Raw genomic sequence first — 23,790 nt, 5'->3', positions numbered from 1 at the left:
TCACCTTGGGACAGAAGTTTCAGGGCCATCTGTTCTATTGTAAATGTTAATTACATCGGCAGGTAAACAAGCTCAACAAAACCAAATGTTTATCCATGCGCATTCATGTATGACAGGGCATTACGATTAACGTAATTAATGAATTCCCTAACAACTTTCAGTGCATCGCATTCCCTTGAACAGTTTGGTGCTCCAGTCATATTTCTGCAGATGGTACTTACTGAATGTATTTCGGTTCTATGCAGTGGTACAAAGGATTTCTCAAAGTAGCAGAAGTGCCTCCCCTTTCGACAACTGCTCGCCTTCACGACCTGCCAGTCCAGATGTATAGAACAACGAGCCTCAAATAAGCAAAGCTAGATAACATTACCATTATCAAATATATATTTAATATATAATTATTTGGGCCGCTTGATTACACCTGGCACACTTACAACCTATATTAAATGCAAGTACACTCTTAAAAACATGATTCTTCAAAGGTTCTTAGTAAACCATGAGTTTTCTATAAATCTGTTTCATGCTTAACTGGTCCTTTGCATGCTGACATGGTTCTTCAGATTGATGGAGAATCTGTTGTATATGGTCATATATGGAATCTTTTTGAATATGGATTCTATATAGCATCCAAATTTGTTTTTCTATTGTTATAACAACAGAAGAACCTTTTTGGTCGTTTTCAGCAGCAGAACCAATCCACATCTCTATGTAAGCTAGGGGTATGTGATATTCTGCAGATAGTAAGGCCTTCATCAGTGCATGTTTAGTGAGAGGACAGCTGTAGCTCACTAATCTGGTAAAAATGTTTTAACAATACTTATACACAACTAATGCACTGGGTCCCAGTATATTTTATCACACTAAGATTTCACAAACTGTCAGTTTAAATATTCCTTACTGCTACTTTGCTAAACTAAGATTTCTTTTGTGTGTGTGTGTGTGTGTGTACAGAAAGGTAGTTTTAGTTCATCAGTCAGTGTCCTATAGTTTTAGCCCCAGTACCTTTGGAAGTGACGCACAAGAGTTGAACCAAAAAGCCTGACCATCATGCTCCATCCTACACAACAAGAAAAAAGCCAATGCCAAAAGAAAGAACTCTGTGAGAGTGAGCATCAAGCAGCTTACAATGAACAGAGCATGCGCATTTCTCATTAGGCAGAACAGATTAGTGGTGTGGAAGCTCAAGGAAGAGAAGATGAGGACCAGAAGAAAATACAACCAGTACACGATTCCGACTGACTGCAGTAAACTTGATTTCACGCTCATGGGGAGGGAGGCGTGTACGAGTACGGATTCAATTTTGCTTTTATCAGCACAACTCACAATTACCAAAAATACAAAGCAAGATAATAACTAGAGCAGCTGCTCATGTTGTATCAGAATGTATGCAGCAAAATATCTATCTTATCTTTCTCTCTTCGTAACTGAAACCAACCCAAAACTTAGATGTTGCAGCAGAGCAGATACACCGTTTTAATCTGTTCTAACTCCTAACAGATGCTGCAGGTTGTATCCTACAAAATGAGAAAATTAATCAACTCAACAGTGGCAAATATGCGGTTTACCACTGCAGGAGAAAGTGTAAGAGTCCACTGCCAGAAGAAGCATAACACAGTAGCAAAGACACGGAAGCGAGAACACGCACTCTTTTTTTTTTTTTTAATCAAGGGACTTTGTCCCATTCACTGCAGTAACAGCTTCTACTCTTCTGGTATGGCTCTTTTTGAACATTGCTGTGAGAATTTGATTGCATGCAGTTACAAGACCATTAGTGAAGTCAGGTACTGAAGCTGAATGATTTGCTCTGAATCACAAACATCATTCCTGATTTAGCTCATCCCAGAAGTGTTGGATGGAGCTTCATCATTCCACAGAACACAATTCCACTGCTACCAAGGCCGAATGCTGGGTAGCTTTATACCCCCAATCGACACTTGTCATTGGGCATGGTGATCTCAGGCTCTTGTGTGGCTACTCCAGACCGTCCTACTCTATAAGCACTGCTTTTCTATGAAGATTACACATGCCGTGCGTAATTGAACGCCTGTGTCAGAAATAAGTGCACCTTATGGGTCCTATAGCCCAGAACTCCGGTTGTGGCATCCCTGCTCTGCATAGCACTTGAGTCACACCTAATTTAGCTCAAGGGCTTGATAATTAGTTGCCACTTGTTGGTATAAGCCTTTATAAACATCCATATAGATTTATTTAATCATTCCTGAAAGACATATATAGGTGTTAAATTGCTTTATGAATGGTTCTCTTCATTAAGTGTTACTGAGTTTGAATGTCTAGAGCGTGCTTCTCAAGCCCTGATGAAGGAATCCTGACAAAATGCTGGTAAGCTGAGTCGTATTTTTTTTTTCCATTACACAAATGTCATTTGTACTGAGGCATTTTAGTCACTGTCAGCCTTGATGAGTCAGCGTATTCCCTTGTTTTCCCAACTGTGCAAGTCAATGGCTTTCAGAAACGTTCTTACGCCCAACCATAAATCCTAAAGTGAAGAGATTTACTAAAGTACTCCGCTGATCTGCCCTCACTCAGACGTGATCAGACGAGCATGAGAGCAGTAGAACTGCAGGAGTTGTTTCTTTGGTAGCACCACGAAGACAATGGCCCTCATTCAATATCTTCCTAAGGATAAAGGAGGAAAAATTAATTCATGACCTGTTTTCATAAAACCGCAGAACTGGTCGCACCTTTGTGCTCTTGAGATTATGTAGATTCTGTTCTTTCCCAAGAACACATGCTAAATGAGAAAACAACGGTGAACATCAGGATCTTGGTAAAACTGCCTTAAAGGGTCTTAGGAAGGATTTTGGTGAGTGAGTGAGGTTTAATGAGTATCTGATAAGGCAGGCCACAAATACCAGAATTGACCTTTGAATTGCCTTTTGAACTTAGCATCCAGTGCAAAGCTGATAACCTCATCATTCTGTAATCAACCACATGAACCTGCGAGTTATTCACTGCACAAACAAACCAACAGCAAACCTTCCTGGGGCGAGGCTCACCAAGGTGATCTTTGAGGACCAGATGGAAGTTCATACTCAATGCCATCACTCTTCGTCACTAACTGGGTGATGTCTCAAGTGGGCTTCCTAATGCATCCCTCCATAACACAGACTTCATGTGCAGCATGTTTTTTTTTTTTTTTTGTAAGCCATTATGTGCAACTGAATTCAGAGGTCAGCTAGACCTGATTACAAGGATATCAAATACAATTCTACAGTAGTAACAGCAAAGATGTGATCAGAGTGGGTTTAAGGGGGATGGAGGAAAATGCACATTTATATAAACTCAAACAGTCCGGAGCAAGGGGCAGGCTGATATAAATAACACGATATGGGGGACTTCTTCTAGTCTGGTGCTGCATACAGATTTACACAAAGCACCACCAGTGGCAGAGATGCATTAGAGTACGCAGCGACAGGGGAACTGGGGACAATTGAGATCAATATCCTCATTTAACCTTATGCACAAAATCACATCATTACACCTGCTGACCCTAAACACCAACCCTACACACCCACAGACTGTAGCACTCTGCAATACTGAGACTTCGGCTGCTCTCAACTCCGCCGCAGCGCAAGCAGGCCTGATGACTACAAGCAGTGGGAAAGGTGTTGCATGAGAGAGAAAGGTGTGATCGAGAAACGAAAGAAATGAGAAGTTTTCAGAGTGATAGTCTTTAAAAAGTTGATTCTTCAAAGTTTCTTAGGGGAGAAATGGTTCTATTTAGAACCATGAGAACAATTACAGAACAATTTCATGCTTAAATGGTTCTTCACACGCTGAAGTATCTCCTCAGACTGAAGGACAGTGTGTTGTATTTGGTTCTATAAAGAACCAAAAATGTGTTCTTCTATTTTTATGATGTCAAGTTTGTATACAGTAGCAGAAGCTCTTTGGTAGTGCTACATATCCATAAACACCACTCTCCCCACCAATCTGAAGAACCATGCAAAGAACCGTTTAAGTATGAAATGATCCCATTTAGAACCACTGCCCTTACTGAAGAGCCCTTGAAAGAGTAGACTAGGCGTAGTCGATACCGGGTTGGTCATTATAAATGAAGTTTCCGGCGGCTTGCCCTCTCGGAATCTCCTTCCTACAACAACAAACTCCCAAAAGACAGAAGGCTGCTTTACGCTGCTGATACCTCGCCCTAGACCACACATCTGGACTCTAAACCACACATCTGGACTCTAAACCAAGCGCCTCGTCAGCCTCGACTTGACTTCCCACTGTTCCAGACTCGCTAACATCTGACTCGGTTGTGTGCGCAGGTTCAGCCGCAGAAGATGACCTTCCTCCTGAAACCGCCCGAACCGACCCATTTCTCCAGCCGGGCTGCGAGTAGCTCACCTGGAGCGCCGCAGTCCGCGCACACCCCGTTTCCTGGTCTGTCGAGAAGCTCCAGCAACCGGCGTCGGACGGTCTCTTGCTCAGAGGCCATGTCGAGAGCTGAAGGAGGCCGTTCGTTCAGGTGAGCAGCCGAACTGCAGCAGGTTCTCTCTGGTTCTTCGTCGCTCTCTCTCTCTCTCTCTCTCTCTCTCGCGCGCGCTGCGAGCTCGGGGCGAGCACGCGCGTCAGGCGACTGGAGCGATGCGGCGCATTTCACGGCAGCGCGTGTCGAAAGCGGTCAGTTAGCGTCCAGTAAAGGACGCTCTAAGGACAGGGACGGTATCCGTACTCTTGGACGCCGAAGCGGCGAATGAATTCCGGCTCGTTCCCCGAGCCGGTTTCTCTGAGGGCTCGGCTGCTCTGTACCGCCCTCCCTCTCCGAAACAGAGACCTCCAGCGGTCATGCGCTCACAGCAGGCCTCCATAACCTCAGCCCGCTGGGAACGCCAATGTCCACTAAAGCAGGGAACTGAATGTATAGCTTACAAAGTGGAAGTGGCCTCCATGTCCACCAAACCTGCAGGTGTCTGGTCCGAGTTACCTGGCGTGGCCATTTCGTCCACACCACTGAACGCAGTACTGAAAAGGAACCCAGCTCGAGCAAAAAACACAGGCTTTCAGTTCGTAAAGAAACGGGCACTTTATTGATCCAAAACACAGACAAGTTTTCAGTTCGGTAATTACGTAAAAACAAAGGTATAAAATATTGAAGCAGCCGCGTTTAACAGCCGAGTTTTCTCAAAAGGCAAAGTTTCATACACCAGTGGCCGCCGACCCTCCTGGACATCTACTTTCCTGCTCTCCCATACCCAAACACTAATGCATCTGATCCAGCCAATCAAGGACTCCTGGACTAATTAATTAGCTGGAGCAGGCGGCAGATCGGAGTCAGAACCAGACTCTGCAAGAAGGTAGTTCTCCAGGAATGGGCTAGTGACCACTGCCTTACAGCATACAAAACTCCCAGAGGAGAAGAAACATCTACACACGCTTTCTCTAGAGAGGGCACAAAAATGTGATGACTTGGGCTTTTAGGTACAAACAAAATCCTGAGAAAAGAAGAAAATGCTGCTTTTATGAATATGAATCAAAACAAAAGTTAAGTTTCTGTCCTTTCAGACTACAGCCCGAAGTGTCCACCAGGCCTCCACCAAGACCTGAAGGTACTAAAAGCGTTGTAGAGCTCAGGGACAACCTCCCTATCGTGAGGAGTTGGAGCTGGAGCGCGAGCGATGGCGTCTGCGCCCCGCAGACCTGGATCGAGAGCGCCGTCGCACCGGGGAGCGGCGCCGCGGTGACCGAGACCTGCAAGGACAAAACATGCGTCATCAGCTGAGATGCAGCACACACACACATACAAAACGCATTCATAGAAAATGACCTTATGCCAGTGGAATTGTTCCAGAGGAGGACCCATAAAAAAATAAACAGATAAATAATATGCAAATTCCAAATCACTTCACTGGTAGACTCAGCTTGGCAGCACAGGAATATAGTAGTAGCAACAGTTTCTTTAAAATACATCACACTACTGAAATTGCTAATATTAATGATTTATTCATACAAATCATTTATGATCAGACGCACTGCCTTTGATGGGTGAAAATTTGATGCATTTCTCAAAACTCTGGTTCACTCAAATCGATAAGTACATGCTAAGTCCACAACACTGCCTGAAAAAAATGAATGTTGGCTATACTACACAATAATTCATATTCACGCAAACTGAGCTCTATAAGCGAGAATTATCTGAAGTTATATTATAATTTAGCTTGCTAAATTGTGTTGAATTTATTTATTTACTGAGTTCCACCACCTAGTCTTTGGCTGAGAATCATACTGCATATCACAATTTAAATGCCACTATTATGTAAATCTTGGTTCTTTATTGCTTCACCTTTAACAATTTGCTTCATACAATAATTTTCATCCATGATAAATTAACACAAAAGACTGCATTTAACTACATTAACTACACACATCCAAAATATAATACAAATAATTCTAAATTAATAATAAAATTAAATAAAGGGGGGGGGGCAGCTTGTTCAGAAGAAGGGTGTCAGTCTGTTGATTATGTTCATTTAAGATGTTACCTGAACATCATGCTGCTACTCTCTACCTGCACTGTACACTTTATATACAGATCACTGTTTACGCCACTAGCACTTCTGCATTTACTGGACTGCAGTTCACCAACACATTTCTGTCTGATACACTTGAATATCACATATGAATGCACATACTGTCTATACGTCCAATATACCTGTAATAATCCTCGCCTATATACATTGTCTGTGTTCGATACTTGTACTTACTGACTGCACATTTTGTCTGTCTTTTGTCGTTGAACTGTTTGCTATTTATCTTTAATTACTGCACAGGAGAAGTAGCCCGATAGTGTTTCGTTATACCGGGCTATCCTGCATTGTATAATGAAAAAGTTTAACTGAATTGTCAGTCTTAATTTAATGGATCCTCTCCTCTGTTACAGACCAGACCTAGTTTTGCATACTGAGCTGATTTGGCTAATTAATCTGTTTTCTGGACAGATGGCATCTCATGGGTGTCTGCCTTTGGTCAGTTGGAAACCAAAATATTGCCGATCTAGCGTTGTATAAATACTTAAATAATGCATTAGACCATATTTCTGAGTCTGCTAGCACAGATATCTCAGCTTGAGTTCAAGCTCTGCCTAGTGACCCGAATCACCGCTCAGAAAACCTTAATAGTGAGACCCAGCCCGTAAACAGTACCAATCGAGCTGCAGGAACCTAAGGAGACAATACAGACCTTCTCCTCATGCGAGGAGGAGTACGACGCCACATTGGGGGAGGAGGGGGCATCCTGCGTGGAGGAGACAGTCTGCGGGGGGCAGGTCGTACCCTTGGAGTCAGGACAGCTGTCGCTGTGATTTCCTGACCATCTATCTGACCTGATGTTTGTGAAAAGAAACAAAACACGAAAGGGTTGAGTTTTTGTACTGCTCTTAACCCCCACATCCGAGCCGGTCATTAAGTTCTATCTGGCCCCGGCAATCATTTTCATATAAAAGGCCCTCTCAGTGATCCGGAAGAAATATATAAATGCAACACGTTTTAGTAGCAGCGCAACATTTTTTTCCCCAGATTTATCAAATTGCAACAGAATGGGAGCAAAAAAAATATTTATTAAATTTATAAATATATTGCATTTATAATTTTAGTTCAGTATACAGCAGATGCAATAACTGCACAAATGAACAGTAAGGAATACAGGGGGGGGGGGGGGGGGGGGCTGATGTGAAGCATCAACTGAATAACACAATTACTATATTTCCACTGTCTTAGTATTCATTTCCAAGCAGGAAGCTGCCTCTAGGAAACAATGCAGAAATGCAAGAACCTCCATCCATGTGTTTTAGAGCCTTCTGCGCTTCCTCTGGGGTCTCATACTCGACATAAGCGTAGCCCCTCGATAGGTTTGGATGAAAACGGTCTGACGGCATGTCAATCATCTTGATCTTGCCATACGTAGAGAATATCTCTTGAATGTGATCCTAAAATTAATACAAGTCAATAAGAGCATGATTTGCAAATGAAATGTTCATTCTGCGTAGTCAGTTTAACATATCGAGTTCTTTTAGAGAGCATCTTACCTTTGTGACATTCCTAGTCAGTCTTCCTACGTGAAGTTTGGTAGGTTTAGGGCTAGGGCTCCTCCTCTTCCGTTCTTTGTCGTCACCCCTTTTCTGCGATTTGGACCTGCACGGTAGTTAAATTATATGCAGAGATTTGACCTTGCCCATCTCAACACATCTGGGATGAAACATTTAAAGAAACTCAAATGCCAATACAGTTATTAATGAATGAACGGTAACGATTAACTAATCATCATGTCTGCACTGATTACACTGGATTTTCCTTCATTATTTGCAGTATTAACTCAGCATTCTGTCAAAGCTCCAGGCATTAACTGCTGGAAAATTGTCACCGATGTCCTGAACTATGATGGGTTTTACAAAACGGGGCGTTTTAAACATAGATACAAAGAAAGAAATTACGCTGTTTCAAAATGATCAAAAACCACACTTAATCCCCATTAAGACAGAATGGATGAACACAGGGAAGGGTTTCAAATCTTTTAAAAACTTAAACCTTAAATCCAACTGGCCAAGCAGTAGTAATAAGCAGTATATAATCTGGGCTTCTAGTATGTATTTATAACATGCAAACTGATTTAGGTAAAACAGAATATCACTGGCAAAAAAAATATATATATATTTTTAACAAGACATTTCTCGTAGCCCCGTGGGGCCAGAAGGGATCTCATTAGAGCTCCAGACATTAACTGCTGAAAAGAGAATGTCAGGGGACTACGTGAGAAATTCTGGGCCAAACGTAGGTGGGAATGCAGATAGGAAATCAAATGGAGCTGAAATTACGACGGAAAATCCAACATGTTGCAAATGCAAAGCTGTTAGCAGGGGTCAACTGTGCACTCGTTACATGGCAGGGAATTCAAAGGGCATAGACTACTGAAATCTAGAAGAATCTGGAGAGGTGGAGGTTTGCACTGGAGAGAAGAGGAATGAAGGTCAGTAGAGACAAGACGGAATACATGTGTGTGAATGAGAGCGAGGCAGGTGGAAAGGTGAAGATGCAAGGAGTAGAGGTCATAAAGGTGGATGACTTCAAATATCTTGGGCCAACCATCCAGAGCAATGGACAGTGTAGAAAAGAGGTGAAGAAGAGGGTGCAGGCAGGATGGAGTGGGTGGAGACGGGTGTCAGGGCTGATGTGTGACAGAAGGATAGCAGCAAGAGTGAAAGGGAAGGTCTACAAGACAGCAGTGCGTCCTGCTATGATGTTTGTTTTGGAGACTGTGGCTCTGTCTAAAAGACAGGAGGCTGAGCTGGAGGTGGCGGAGATGAAGATGCTGAGATTTTCGTTGGGAGTGACAAGGATGGACAAGATTAGAAATGAGCAGATCAGAGGGACAGTGAAGGTGGAGCAGTTTGGAGATAAAGCCAGAGAGGCCAGGTTGAGATGGTTTGGACATGTGTTGAGGAGGAATAGTGGATATATTGGGCAAAGAATGTTGGAGATGGAGCTGCCGGGTAGAAGGAGAAGAGGTAGACCTCAGAGAAGGTTTATGGATGTAGTGAAGGTGGACATGGAGATGGTTGGTGTGAAAGTAGAGGAGGCAGTGGATAGCGCAAGATGGAGGCAGATGATCCGCTATGGCGACCCCTAAAGGGAGCAGCCGAAAGAAGAAGAAGAAGAAGAAGAAGAAGAAGAAGAAGAAGAAGAAGAAGACTACTGAAATCTAGGAGTGGGTTTAGAGAGGGCATTCTCTACAATCTTGCTGAGCATGCTGTGGAATACAAGGCATATTAAACCTGCTGCTATGGGTAAAACTCAACGTTTTCTCTTTTTACTAATGCCATACCACCACATATGCGAGTCATCCATGCCCAGTTTATCTACAGTCTAGTCTACCGAGTTTGCTTTTTTACTAAACAGAGCCATCAAAACAAGCATCTAGGGTGACGGACATTACGGCTGAACAATAACTTCTCAATTATTGTGGGAATACTGACTGTTGCATTATTGATACTACAGAGAGCCGCAATACATAAGTTCATCTAACAAATATGATGCAATAAAATAATGCAGAGTTAATTTTGCCCCTTCAAAGAATAAAAACATGTTCTTAATTTATTGCAAGTCACACTGCAAAATGCAGCAATAATCAAATATTGTATCGTGCCTACATGGAGCAAAACGGCTTTGTGTTCACATACAGCCCGACTGCACAGCAGGACCATGAAAAACAAGCTTTCAGTGACAAAATATAGGACTTCTCCTTTAAATCTGGATTACAATTCATTCACATTTGTTACACCAACACCATCAGGAATGAGCACAGCCTACTTTGAACGGGAGCGTCTGCGATTGTCATGCCGGCGGCGGTTGGGGCTGGGGCTGGGTGACCCTGAGGAGCCAGAGGAGCTGGAGGAGCGGGAAGAGCTGGAGGACCCAGACCGGCTAGAGCCTGAAGAGGAGCTGGAGCCACTGGAGGAACCAGAGCTGGAACCAGAACTGCTACTTGAGCTGGAACTGGATCTAGATCTAAGAGCAAAAGAAGGCTACAGTAAGCTATGAGCACATGATGAGAGGGCACCACAGAGGAAACACTGGTTGAAAGACACTGCATAACACATACATACAGCCGCATCAGTCTCACCTGCTGCTGCTGCTCCCAGTAGAGTTACTGCGGCGTTTACGATTCTTGTCCCTTCCCCTCTCCTTCTCAGCACCTTCCTTTGCCACAGCCTTTTCTTTACCCCTCTCTCTAGCTTTATCTTCTGAACGCTCCCTGCGTTTAGTAGGTGATGGGGCCCTGCTCGTATACAAGAGGAATGGAAGGGAAAAGAAAAAAAGTTTAAAATCACAAAAACAACCGAAAATTGTGTCACATCTCATCCGTGATTTCAAAGAACTCGATATTTACTTTAGACCAAGTCATTCTGACTCAAACTGTAACTTCAGTTTAATTACACAGCTCGATAAGCAGCGCGACTGCAGCTCGAGTTCAACTTGCGTCGCCTGCAGAAACTACTACTTCACACATTCGTAGACATTAGTTACACTAATCCTCAAGCTCTAATTATGCTTAATGAAAGTTCATTTGCAATTTAATTGCGTTTCCAAATTTAAACCTTTGCTTTACATTAATGGCTGGGACTTTAGGAGCAATTAATGAATTAGAGAAGTTTAGTTTAAGAAAAGAAAAACTGCCTAGAGTGACATCCTGAAATTCTCATTTTAGTCTTTTGAAATAAGACCTGGTCCCTTCCTTGCGTGCGTTTCTGCAGATAAGAACACAATCCCGCCGCTCCGGGCGGATAAAACACAGAGGAGGGAATGAAGCGGCACAGCGGCTCGGCCTGTCGGATTAGCGAGCAGGCCTCGGATTACGCGTCGTTACCGGCCGCTATAGATTATATTAGCTCAGCTCCGAGTCTCTCAGACCCCCGGGCTCTGTTTAAACGCTGTCGCCGTAAATGACTGATGGCGCTGAAACTCCAACAGCCTTAATCCACGGACTCTCCGCGACAAATGCTAACCAGTGTTAGCCCCGAGCTAACTGGCCGTGTTGCTAGCGTTAGCCAGCTAGCTAATTTGCTAACTAGTCATTCAGGTGAAGCGGCGCTACGAACGAGCCGATAAACGAACACGAGCTCCAGTCCGCGGACCGCGCCGCTCCTGGGGAAACACTATAACGCGATAGAAGTAGCGCACGGCTTACATTCGTTAGCAAACGGCAGCTAGCCGGCTCCAGTCTACAATGCAGACCACGCACTGACTAGCAGCCGATTAGCGGGCTGCACTAGCCTGGCGAGGCCGGAGCGGCTCGCTGGTCCTCGGCTTTTTGTTCGGATCGTCAAGTTCAGCTTAAGTGCAGAAATGCCCGAGCCGAACCGGAAAGTGCATCTAATAAGCAGAATCAATTTAATCTAATCGAATTAATCAGCGCTGAGCCTGATTAATAATAATAACAATAATAATAAAGACCTCAGTGGGTTTAACCGGTCTGGCTCAGAACCGGGAGCCCGAGGAGCGACCGGGGAGCTCGCGGTTTCCTGACCGGCAGATTTAAAAAAAAAAAAAATAATAATAATAATAACTTTAATAACTCACATCTCCGCGAGGCTCGCGCTGCACCGCTGAAGCGTCGGCGCCTGTCCCTTTACGTCGCCGTCCAGGTGACGTCACTCGCCGCGCGACGGTGTCGTTTCCTCAGAGCCTGTTGTTTGTTTGTGAGCTGCGGGTGTTTTTCTGCTAAAGCGGCGTCTTTCCGCCTCAGCGACGGAAACATGTCCGCATGCTTCACGGAACCGCAGCGCTGCGATTTAACCGCCCGCAACAGCGTTAAAGCCCGTATCCACAAACCCGCGGCCGCCGCGCCCGGTGAGTCGGCCCGCGAGCTAGCCGAGAAGCTAATGGGCTAACGGGCTAACAACCGCGCGCCCGCGGCGGAAACAGAGACCGGAGATTTAAAATATAAACACGCTTTAAAACCAGCGCGTCTAGCAGCGCCTTCCCGGGTTTAGTGCGACAGTGTGAGTCTCGCTGTTTGTGCCACAGCGTCTTGTAACTCGGCTGAAATGTGGAAGCGCGTTCCTGTAGCGGGGTTGTTTGTTTGTTTGTTTGTTTGTTTGTTTATGTGCAGACGCCTTATGCTCTTAACTCGGGTTATACTGACTGTGTAACCAAATGCAGGCCTGCATTTTTAGAATTACCCAATGTTGAAATGTACACCGGTCGCCAAATTAGATCCAATTGTCTTTTAGCTTGTATCTAGAACCTGTTTTGTAAGGTCCAGTTACCATACAGGTGCATGGCGTTGTTCTTCAGCTACAGATTATAGTCCGTCTGTTGCACCGTGTAATGTGTGATCAACACGTTCATCAGTGGTCATCTCGGTGTCTCCAGAGGCTTGGTCATAGCCAAGAATATCTGGCTAACAGCATCCTGTGGCCAGAGACTGAACACAGCTCGTTTCTAACTTTACTTTGACAAAGTGGGCCAACGAGGTAGCAAGTCTAGAAAAGTGGACAGTAAATGTACAGTTTTTGAAAACCTCCATTCAGATAATACCTACGCAGTGGTGAGAGAGAAGAGGGATGACCGATTCTATGGACATGTGATATGAGATCTGTACCTGTAGCTCTGCCAAGATCTGGACCTGATTAAATGGGCAGTGATTGTAGATACAAGGCAGTTGAACATATGCATTGTCTAAGCTGCTGCCTGGCTGTGGCTGAATTTACTTTTATATCTAAACTTTTTTTTTCTTTCAGTCTAATAGGATTTTAGAGAGTGACCATGGGCAGGCTGGACGATGCCGCCAAGCGCAAGGTGGTTGAACTGCGTGAGGCAGGCCTGAGTTTTCGCAAAATCAAAGCTGTCTTGGAACTGGAGAACATCAAAGTGTCGGCACAGGCCATCTACCTCTTCTTAAAGGAGTTTCATGGAAGGACTCGTCCAAAAGATTCCACACCTGGGAACAGTGGGCCTGCGCCAGCGTCAGGTTTGGCGCTTGCGAGGGAGGTGGGGCTCAGCGAAGTGAGGCAGAGTGGTTGGAGTGAGCAGCAGCTGAGGAGTCTGCTGCGAGAGGCCTCCCGCATCACAAGTTACCCATCCCCTCCAGACTCTTCAGGGCAGAGTGGGGCACCTCAAGACTCCAGAGGACAGTCCTCTGGGGCAGGGACAGCTAGCATTGAGCACCAGGAGGGGGATGGAAAGGACGAAGATGTCCGTATTGTCAGTGTCACCTCGCTGGCGCAGAACACCCAACATGGGAGCATTAATACTGTGCGATCAGGGATTAGCTCAGGAGCAATGACTAGTGCATTTTCAAGGAGAAGATACACACCCTCACCAGCCAACCCAGTTCTTGTGGCTCGGAAAAGACTCCTGGATAAGGCATTATTCCACAGGGCACGGGTAAACATCATCTATTTGACAAAACCTTCGTCTGAGTTCTCTTCAATGTGTGTATTGCATTGTTCTTTTTTGTCGTGTTTAGGTTAGGGACAGCGGTCCTCAGTCTGGCCAACAAACAGTTTCATTACTGAGAAGAGACCAGTCTTGTTTCACCGGCTCTGAAGGGAGGAAAGTCATGTTACCTCAAACGTCCTCGTATGATCTCACAACTGCCCGACCTCCTCATGTGGTGAGTATAAAATCATTAAAAACTTCAAACTAAGAGCCTGCATGTGGCTTCACACTCAATAATTACATAAATAACATATTACTTATTCAGTAATGATGGTACTGAATTATAATACATTGGAATATGAATACAAGGGCTTAAAGTACCATATCACAATCAGTGAGATTTAAACAAAATCATTTGTAGTAGTTTAATGTGATCCAGTGCTCTGTGGGAAAGATGCAGTGTGGTGATAAGAAACAGCGTTTTCATGGCGACAACAATTTAGCCAGTTTATTTACTATATAAAATGACCAGTTTTATGTCATGTTGATAACACTAAAATAGCAGGAAATAGCCTACATGAGCATTTCAAGACCGTCCATTACATTTTGATGTAAATATTCAACCTTATATTGGATATAAGTGATATGGTTATATTGATATTGTCCGTAAATCTTTAACAAAAATAGGAATACCTCTTCCTTAGGTTGACTCTGTTTATACTCAGTGCACCTTAAAGCAAACAAAGAGTAATAATTACAAAACCCTATTATCCTATAGATGCACTATAGATCTTTAAATAAAAAGATAACATGTTTCAAGAACAGCTTTTTTGTGATAAGATTACTGAAGTTGATTCTGAGTAGTGTATATTAGTGTAGTCCATGAATAATATTTCATCCTTTGTAAGAATGCACAGATTAAATTACTGTGCAATTTCAAGATTCTTCTATACTAAATATTCTGTATTGTATTGTTTACTGTATTTGTGTTATATTTACGTGGATTGTGCTTCTACTTAGTTGAGTTACATCTTGACACACCGGATACAATTACCTCCGACATGTTGGTCGCAAGAAGAGATGAATCAGTGTGGCTCTCCAACATGAATACGTTAAATGTTGTTTAGAAAAAAAGCTTCTCAAAACCATTGTAGAACAATGTCTCATGCAGCGGATTCATAACCATTTCACATAATAATATTCTATAATATAACTTACAGGCAACAAACGCTGCAAATGGCTGGTTCTTATCGCCATGCTGTGAATAACTGAGCCTGTAAGTTTCTCTAGAGTGGCTGATTTCACATCAAACTACTTTGAATGCCTCTGTTTACATCTTAATAATTTGCTTTTGCATTTTGTGGAATTCCTCTTTAATTACTCTGCTCCGTGATGGCGAGAGGACACACAGCTGCTGATGATTTTCTGCTCTGCTCTGATATAAAGTGAAACAAATGTGTGTTTCGCAGAGGGGTTTCCATCCAGGAGCCAACATTTTTAGACGAGGAATTGTCCAAAGGGCAAACATGCCCTCCCGCTCGCCTCAGCAGCAACCTCGCATCGGCATTCGGCTACCCACCCCAGCTCAGTCAAGTGCCACGCCCCAGAATGCAAGCTCCTCTATGCGTCCCCAGGCCCCACCCAGCCAGCCCTCCCCTCCCTCCCAGCAAAGTAGCCCAGATGCTGGAGTTCCAAGCGGGCTACCTGAACAGGTCAAGTCTCTGGCCTCAGAGGTTCGCAGTCTAGGCCTGGCTCTGAGGATGATTGTGGAGCAGCAAGGCAGGCTGGAGAGGGAGCAGAGCCTGCAGACGCAGGTCCAGAAACAGATCCTCAGTACTTTGCAGGAGCTTGCATCAAAACTGGGCCCCTGCAGCCTTCAGCACACACCAGCTCCCACTGGTCCCACGTGTCCCTTCTCCTCAGCTTCCTTTAGCCAGCCCACATTCACCTCCAGCCAAGGCAGCTTTTCTTCATGTAGTCAAGCCCAGTCAAGGTACAGTGAAATTGATGGGTCTGGTCTTGAGAACATTGAGGCGTTTTCTCTGGATGGTCTTAGCTCTGCTACCATTAATGGCTTTCAGCCATGTAGCACGTCAGACACTCTTTCATTCACACAGTCACAGACGCAAACCTACACACCAGATGTGCTCTCCTACACACAGTCGCACACAGACACCTTCACGGGAATGGACAGCAAGTCAGTAGAAAGGGCATCAACAAGTACAGAGGCCTCTTTTCAAACCAGCAGTTCTTCTCAGTCCTCTACTCAACCCATATCTCCAAATGATGCCCAGCTGACTATTATCAAGGTGGAGAATGTTTAACTTGGTTTATTTCCTTTGGTACGATGCTGTGGTCTTCCTTACAATAGACTTTGCCTAAGAGTTAGTCTTCTTTGATAGTACTGTAGCTTCAGCCGTAGTGGACAACCAGTGGCTGTTGGTTTTCTTTTATGCTCTTTTATGTCTTTTAAATGGTTTTACCAAACTTAAGTTCAGAGCACAAATTGCAAATGAACGTTGACTGTTAGGCTGCTTTCACAAGACATTTTGGTATCCGTCAAAAACATATTCATATGCGTTGCTGTCTTGGTATGGATGTGTTTATAGGTCTTCTCCAGATTTGCACACATGTAGATCCACACTACCAAGAAAGTCTACATGGCCACGGGGCTGTCTAATTCTGCCATTCATCTCAGCCATGAGGTGAATAATGCTGACTGTCTATAAACTTCCAAAGATGCAGCTTGGCTTCTGCAGACTTTGCTCATGGAGTTACCCAGACATTATACCAAAAGGCACGTGATGGTAAACTAAAGAATAGTTGCCAAAAAATAATAATAAGAAGGAAGAAGAATTGTAAAATGTATTTTCATATTTAATTTATAAAAATGTTTTTAAACAAACAAATTCACGTGCAAATGTACAGGTTTTAGTGTCCATATAAAACGTGGAATTAGGGTCAAGCTGAAGTGCTCTTTCATTTGTGGTTTTTATGAATTTGTAGCTGTGCAGCCTCGCAAATCCAACATAATGACATTGTGCTTTTCAGTGAATGTCACAGAACGCAGGTTGAAAGTCTGCGAGACCGGAGACCGTGTCCCGGTGTCTGGAGATTCTGATTTATATACTTGAAAGCCTGTATGAGAAAACAACTTGGAGTTACTGTTTTTTCATTAAATGAAGCAAAAAAATGTCCATGTGTGCGACCAGTCGCTGTCTGTATGCTTCTTTTTAGAGCTTTGAATGTGAGGTGTTAGTTTAAAAAAAAAAAGGATGAAAAACTAAGAGAGACTGAAGCTCCACCCACAGTGATTCGTATGGGCTGATCCATGGGTACATTAGAGTATGCTCCACTAAAAGTTCAACTCCGGAGAACTTGTTTGGTGTATAATTGGCTCACACTAACATAGGGTGGCTCCTGCTGAATCTCAACACACCGTTTTCATTGAAATCGATGAGAGAGATGCCTTTTTTACGGATACAAAACTGTCCTTGTGTACAGGGCCTTACTTTTTTTTTTGTGCGTTTACACACTTGTGTACAATAAATCCAAAGCAATGTATTCATTTTTCTAACAATGTAAAATTTTCTGTAAAAGATGTCAATGAGCAAATGTTATTCAGAGGAAAAAGGAAAAAAAAAAGTATGTCAGCGTCCCACTTACAAAAGCCAGGTCAGCAAGTCTTATACTAGTCTGTGTCCATGTTGTTCCACCTCTTGGAAGAGAAGGACTGTTAAGAGTGACACTAACAGCCATAGTTTGAGCCCAACGCGCTATAACCCCACAAAATCCTTTCAGAATGTCATGTTGTACTAATACAAGTAATATGAAAATACAGTCTGTCGCATGTTGCTTCTATACTGTTCTTTGCACTGAGCATTCATACAGCCATGACAAAATAATGGAAACACCACAACATGTGTTCAGCACTGCCTTTTGAATTTAGAACAGCTTCAGTCTTTCTTGGAGTTCTGATTCACAGTGTGCCACCCACAGCAGTAAAGGACAGTGAGGAGTTTGTTGTAGAGGCTCCTGCAGGTTAGCGTCTGCCCTGATTGAGTCTGTTGTCTGTTCCTGTCCAGCAGCTTTGTACTGTAATCAGTTATTTTGTAAAGTATTTACTGTCATTTTTTTTACACTGCCCCTTTTAACATATTAAAAATATTGCTGTCAGTGACGAACCTGTGCGGTTTCTTCTGAAAGTTTGTGATATTTTAGAATTGCCAAAGGTGTCGTTTTTAAGCTCAGCACAATTTAGTTTTTGTTACACTAGGAAAATGAAATAAAATGAGTTTATTATATATTTTTCCCCCACATAGTTCTAGAGCATTCCTATTGGTCCATTGATCAGGAAATTTGAGCACAGTGTAAAGAACAGCTTACATTAGCGAATTCTGTTAAAAATGCAGCATTGGAGATACAGGGTTTTGTTCCAGCAGCAGTAATTAATTAATTTTAATATAAAACAGGTGCTTGTCCATTCTAGTACAACAAACTAGTATGTTAGTAAGTACATTTAATTCATGTAGCACATTTAAAACCAAAATGCTTTACAGTAAATGGACAATTTTTCCTATCATTATTTTCCACTTTAACCATTTACATATAAAAACACATTCAGGGCGTTTTCACACTTGCGCTGCTTCAACGTCTGAAGTCATGGTTTCTTGAGCATATGTGAACAAGCCAAAGGAACTCAGACCCTCTAACCGGCGCCATAAACGAGGAGGTTCGAATTGCAGCACCATGTGAGGGCGTTTCTGTGTAGCAGACATGCCCCCCTAGGAACGCCCCTCATGTGACGTCAGGGGCAGGTGGGCTTTGGAGTAAAAGCCACAGTAACGTCGCTGAGTAAACAGCAGGGCCGCTGTTTCATAAAAGAAAAGAGTGGACTTTGACAATAAAGGTGTGATATTTCTACAATAAAGTCAAACTGTTTTGAGAATAAAAGTCCTAATATTTGGAGTATAAAGGGGGGCTAACTGTAGGGGGACTAACTCTAAGGGGGGCTAACTGTAGGGGACTAACTCTAACCCCCGATAGCCATGTAGACGACCCTGCCTGAGATTCTCCTTCAACAACACAGATAGACGGTTTCCTCAGAGTTCATCTGGCTCTTTATTCTAGATAAACGCGGTTTCCTCGGAGTCCATCCGGCTCTTTATTCTAGATAAACGCGGTTTCCTCTGAGTCCATCCGGCTCTTTATTCTAGATAAACGCGGTTTCCTCGGAGTCCGCCCGGCTCTTTATTCTAGATAAACGCGGTTTCCTCGGAGTCCGTCTGGCTCTTTATTCTAGATAAACGCGGTTTCCTCGGAGTCCGTCCGGCTCTTTATTCTAGATAAACGCGGTTTCCTCGGAGTCCGTCCGGCTCTTTATTCTAGATAAACGCGGTTTCCTCGGAGTCCGTCCGGCTCTTTATTCTAGATAAACGCGGTTTCCTCGGAGTCCGTCCGGCTCTTTATTCTAGATAAACGCGGTTTCCTCGGAGTCCGTCCGGCTCTTTATTCTAGATAAACGCGGTTTCCTCCAAGTCCGTCCGACTCTTTATTCTAGATAAACGCGGTTTCCTCAGAGTCCATCTGGCTCTTTATTCTAGATAAACGCGGTTTCCTCGGAGTCCATCTGGCTCTTTATTCTAGATAAACGCGGTTTCCTCTGAGTCCGTCCGGCTCTTTATTCTAGATAAATGCGGTTTCCTCCGATTCCATCCGGCTCTTTATTCTAGATAAACGCGGTTTCCTCGGAGTCCGTCCGGCTCTTTATTCTAGATAAACGCAGTTTCCTCCGAGTCCGTCCGGCTCTTTATTCTAGATAAAGTTTCCTGCTCAGCCGTTTCAGCTGGTTCTTACACTGATACCAGGCTGGTGCTGATGAGCAGGAGAGACAGGGAGGCTGAGTGGTTCTTTATGGGGGAATCGATATGAAAGTGCAGCTCCACCAACTCAGCGCCCCTCATTTAACACCAGGAGGCGCTGCTTCACTTCGCGAAGTGACTCTTCCCTGGTATTAATGCCACTTTAATGTCGTAATTATTACCATAATATATTGTCATCAAAATATGACTTTCTTGTCAAAATATTTTGATTTTATTCTAAAAATGCGACTTTTGCCTCGAAATATTATGACTTATTATGAATTATATATTATGACTCTCAAAGTCTACTATTTTTTATTTTTATTAGTGGTCCTAAAACACCATGCGAGCACAGATTGATGTCGGTAAGTTTACATTAACATTTTACTGCCACCTTAAAATTAGTGGAAAATAAGCCTGTGGTTGTCTGATAGTCAGCAATACTCAGTCTTGCCAGAGTTATATTGTGCAGACTGGCAGCACCTCGGTAACCCCAGCAGAATAAAGACCATTAGTATTAAAAAATGTTTTTTGTCTCCTAATGGTTACCATTAGAGACGAAAAATTTTTCCAGTAAGATTAGAAATGTGTCTGTAATCAGTCACTAGGTTAGGGTTAGACCAACAGAACACGGAGAAGAAAAAAACTGCTGGAGCAAGTCAGCAGGAGCAATTGCTAAATTACATACCACTAAAGATTACAACAGCAGTAACAATACGATGCTGTAGACGTTCACAAACAAAAGCCACACCACTGGGAAGTTTAATGATTTGTTTAAAAAAATAAGGAACAGCTCCCAGAGCTGAGACTCAGGGTGCAGGGTGGGGGTGCTATCTTACTGTAGGGAGTCTTTAGGCTGAGTTGAATCCCCCCGTGGTTCTTGCCATTAATCCAAAATCAACTAAACAACAACATGATGCACAGACTAAAGTCAACAGAATCACAAAGCCTGCAAACACTCAGTCCGTAAGTCTTATATATGTTGACTCTGAAGTCTCCAATATGCGCTATAAATCCACATCAATAGTGACGTATCACGAAAATAGCTCTTTCTTTTTATTGTGTAACTTACATGATCTCCAAAATAGATAACGATAGTCTCATTTTACCTCCTCCAGTCTACAAGCTCGTGCCCCAGTTATATTTAACTAGTATTTAACTCCCACCCACCCCACGGAAATTCACGTTTAGAAAATTCAACAACGGCAAATGAAATGACATTAAGAGCAAGGATTTTACAATTGCTAGGCTGTTTATGGCATATTATGGCATATTAAGGGTCCACCTGTGTGTAATCTAATCTCAGTACAAATACAGCTGCCCCGTGACGGCCTCAGATGTTGGTTAAGAGAATATTGGGGAGCAAACAGCATCATGAAGTCCAAAGAACACACCAGACAGGTTAGGAATATGGTTTTGGAGAAGTTTAAAGCAGGCTTAGGTTATAAAAAGATTTCCCAAGCTTTGAACATCTCACGGAGCACTGTTCAATCCATCATCCGGAAATGGAAAGAGTATGGCACCACAGTAAACCTGCCAAGACAAGGCCGTCCACCTAAACTTACAGGCCGAACAAGGAGATCACTGATCAGAGAGGCAGCCAAGAGGCCCATGGTGACTCTGGATGAAATGCAGAGAGCCACAGCTCAGGTGGGGGAAACTGTCCACAGGACAACAATTAGTCGTGCACTACACAAATGTGGTCTTTATGGAAGAGTGGCAAGGAGAAAGCCATTGTTAAAAGAAAACCATAAGAAGTCCCGTTTGCAGTTTGTCAGAAGCCATGTTGAGGACACAGCAAACATGTGGAAGAAGGTGCTTTGGTCAGACGAGACCAAAATAGAACTTTTTGGCCACAATGCAAAACGCTATGCGTGGCGGAGAAATAACACTGCACATCACTCTGAAAACACCATCCCCACTGTCAAATATGGTGGTGGCAGCATCATGCTCTGGGGGTGCTTCTCTTCAGCAGGGACCGGGAAGTTGGTCAAAGTTGATGGGAAGATGGATGGAGCCAAATACAGGGCAATCTTGGAAGAAAACCTGTTGGAGTCAGCAAAAGATTTGAGACTGGGGCGGAGGTTCACCTTCCAGCAGGACAACGACCCTAAACATAAAGCCAGAGCTACAATGGAGTGGTTTAAAAAAAAGAATATTCATGTGTTAGAATGGCCCAGTCAGAGTCCAGACCTAAACCCAATTGAGAATTTGTGGCAAGATCTCAAAACTGCTGTTCACAAACGCTCTCCATCCAATCTGACTGAGCTTGAGCTGTTTTGCAAGGAGGAATGGGCAAGAATTTCAGTCACTAGATGTGCAAAGCTGGTGGAGACATACCCTAAAAGACTTGCAGCTGTAATTGCAGCAAAAGGTGGCTCCACAAAGTATTGACTCAGGGGGGCTGAATACTTTTGCATGTCGCACTTATTAGTTTTTTATTTGTAAAAAATGTTTTGATTCATGTATAATTTTCTTTCCACTTCACAATTGTATACCACTTTGTGTTGGTCTTTCACATTAAATTCCAGTGAAATATATTTATGTTTGTGGTTGTAATGTGACAAAATATGGAAAAGTTCAAGGGGTATGAATACTTTTGCAACCCACTGTATATGTGAAAACACTGTTCCAGTCTGTTTTGGCTTCAAGTTTCACCAGCAGATGGCGCTGGTGCATCAGTCTTGTTCATCTCACTGTAATAAATGAAAAGATGTGCTGTTACTCAGCCGCCCTGAGAACTACGGGCAGAGAACTTGTAGAGAGGAAAATTACCACTGCACAGTGAATTTCAGGTTTCTAGATGCTAAATGCTAGAAGGCACTCCTGAGCAAGTCCAAAATGAATGGGTTAATATAATTTGCACAAAATCATATTTTAAAAATGCTCAAACATTTTAAATGTAAAAGAATACATTCATTTCCTGAACAGAGAATGACATTAAATATTACACTGCCGTTATATTTAAAACACATTGGAACTTGATGCCCTATGTACATACATGATATCAAGCATGAATAACCAATGAGCTGCTCCACTCGCCAACCAATCAGCACTCAGTAGCAGTAATGCTACCATTCTGCTGCCCAAAACCTGTTTGCTGCAGAAAAGGGGACAAATGCCATTTTGCTTTGTGTGTTTAGTGAAATACGTCCTTCTACTTTCTAAAATTAAAGGAAAGTTCTGCATAAGTGATTAGAAACTAGCTCCATTTGTAATTAGCTCCAATTATGGTTATCTGTTCTATCAAAGGCACATCAGATATCTCGCTGCAATTTTAATACATCAAAATCATTTTAGTTAAATAGTTGATTTACTAAAAATTTGTTTAGCAGCTTTTTTCTTTTTAGGGTTAGGGTTAGGTTTAGAGAGCATACAATGACTTCCCCCATCAACTGTCCTCAACAGCCGTGGTTAGATAGGAAGATCAAGGGTATTGCACGGGCCACCGCTTGTTAAGTCACGCCATCGGGCCTTTCAGTTCCTCCGTCTGTGGATGAATCTCCTTTTGTTTGTTGGAAAACTTGTTTTTAATATGTATTATTGTATTCGGGCTAAGTTATATTTGATTCTTCTAACTGCTTTGCGAGGCAAAGAACAAAGAGGTGAAGAGAGGAGTGCGCCACTAGACTGAGCAGGGCACCCTCGAGGCCTGACTTGGCCTATGTTTTTCACCTATTCATTCTCCTTCCCACAACGGCAAGTCAGATAACGAACAGGTGTGAGATAGTAGATTAAGAAATTTTAGGACACATCATCAGTAGTGTACCTCAGAGTCATCAGGTGTTTCGGCCTTTAAACACTATACACCTTCATCCGAGGCGGCCAGCCATAGGTTGATCATGCCTAGGCTTGTGTCCCATGTCCAATTTAGTTATTTATCATTTAGAAGGTAATTAGTTTTATTAATTTTATCATTATTGTCATTACCACTGTTATTGTTATTAATATAGTTAGAAGACTGGGCGCTCATTTAAGGTCTGTATGCCCCAGACCACCGTCACTGCGTGCTGTCCTAGTGGACCCAGGGG

At 43.2% G+C, this 23,790-nt stretch overlaps 3 protein-coding genes across 6 annotated transcripts in view; 1 reads left to right on the top strand and 2 right to left on the bottom strand.

The window, feature by feature from the left end:
* Positions 1–4,777, bottom strand: part of LOC108411756 (arf-GAP with dual PH domain-containing protein 1) — a 51,397-nt gene extending 46,620 nt beyond the window's left edge. Inside the window, exon 1 of the mRNA XM_017683490.2 lies at positions 4,372–4,777. Coding sequence (XP_017538979.1) covers positions 4,372–4,462 — 91 coding nt within the window. The 5' untranslated portion in view covers positions 4,463–4,777. The remainder of the gene's footprint in view (positions 1–4,371) is intronic.
* A 254-nt stretch (positions 4,778–5,031) lies between these two features.
* LOC108411755 (RNA-binding protein with serine-rich domain 1) lies at positions 5,032–12,196 on the bottom strand. Of its 2 annotated transcripts, none has more exons than XM_017683487.2 (7): positions 12,096–12,196; positions 10,639–10,794; positions 10,326–10,523; positions 8,048–8,153; positions 7,795–7,948; positions 7,204–7,345; positions 5,032–5,715 (listed from the first exon to the last, which is right to left on the bottom strand). In XM_017683487.2, coding segments are annotated over exons 1-7 (864 nt in total). In that variant the 5' UTR covers positions 12,098–12,196; the 3' UTR covers positions 5,032–5,609. The 2 variants fall into 2 exon arrangements, with proteins under 2 accessions (XP_017538976.1, XP_017538977.1); XM_017683488.2 differs by lacking the exon at positions 12,096–12,196 and adding an exon at positions 11,704–11,827.
* Positions 10,416–18,082, top strand: LOC108411754. 3 transcript variants are annotated; one of them, XM_017683486.2, is made up of 4 exons: positions 10,416–10,545; positions 13,259–13,904; positions 13,987–14,133; positions 15,368–18,082. In XM_017683486.2, exons 2-4 carry the CDS (start codon positions 13,284–13,286, stop codon positions 16,220–16,222), a joined length of 1,623 nt encoding a protein of 540 aa, XP_017538975.1. In that variant the 5' UTR covers positions 10,416–10,545; positions 13,259–13,283; the 3' UTR covers positions 16,223–18,082. The 3 variants fall into 3 exon arrangements, with proteins under 3 accessions (XP_017538975.1, XP_017538973.1, XP_017538974.1); XM_017683484.2 differs by lacking the exon at positions 10,416–10,545 and adding an exon at positions 12,226–12,365; XM_017683485.2 differs by lacking the exon at positions 10,416–10,545 and adding an exon at positions 12,383–12,517.
* Positions 18,083–23,790: the final 5,708 nt, after the last annotated feature.

This window comes from Pygocentrus nattereri, chromosome 14 (genome assembly GCF_015220715.1).
Source record: "Pygocentrus nattereri isolate fPygNat1 chromosome 14, fPygNat1.pri, whole genome shotgun sequence".
In the NCBI taxonomy this organism is placed as follows: Eukaryota; Metazoa; Chordata; class Actinopteri; order Characiformes; family Serrasalmidae; genus Pygocentrus; species Pygocentrus nattereri.
Note: the sequence above shows the minus strand (reverse complement) of the source record. Positions and strands in the feature narration are given on the sequence as shown.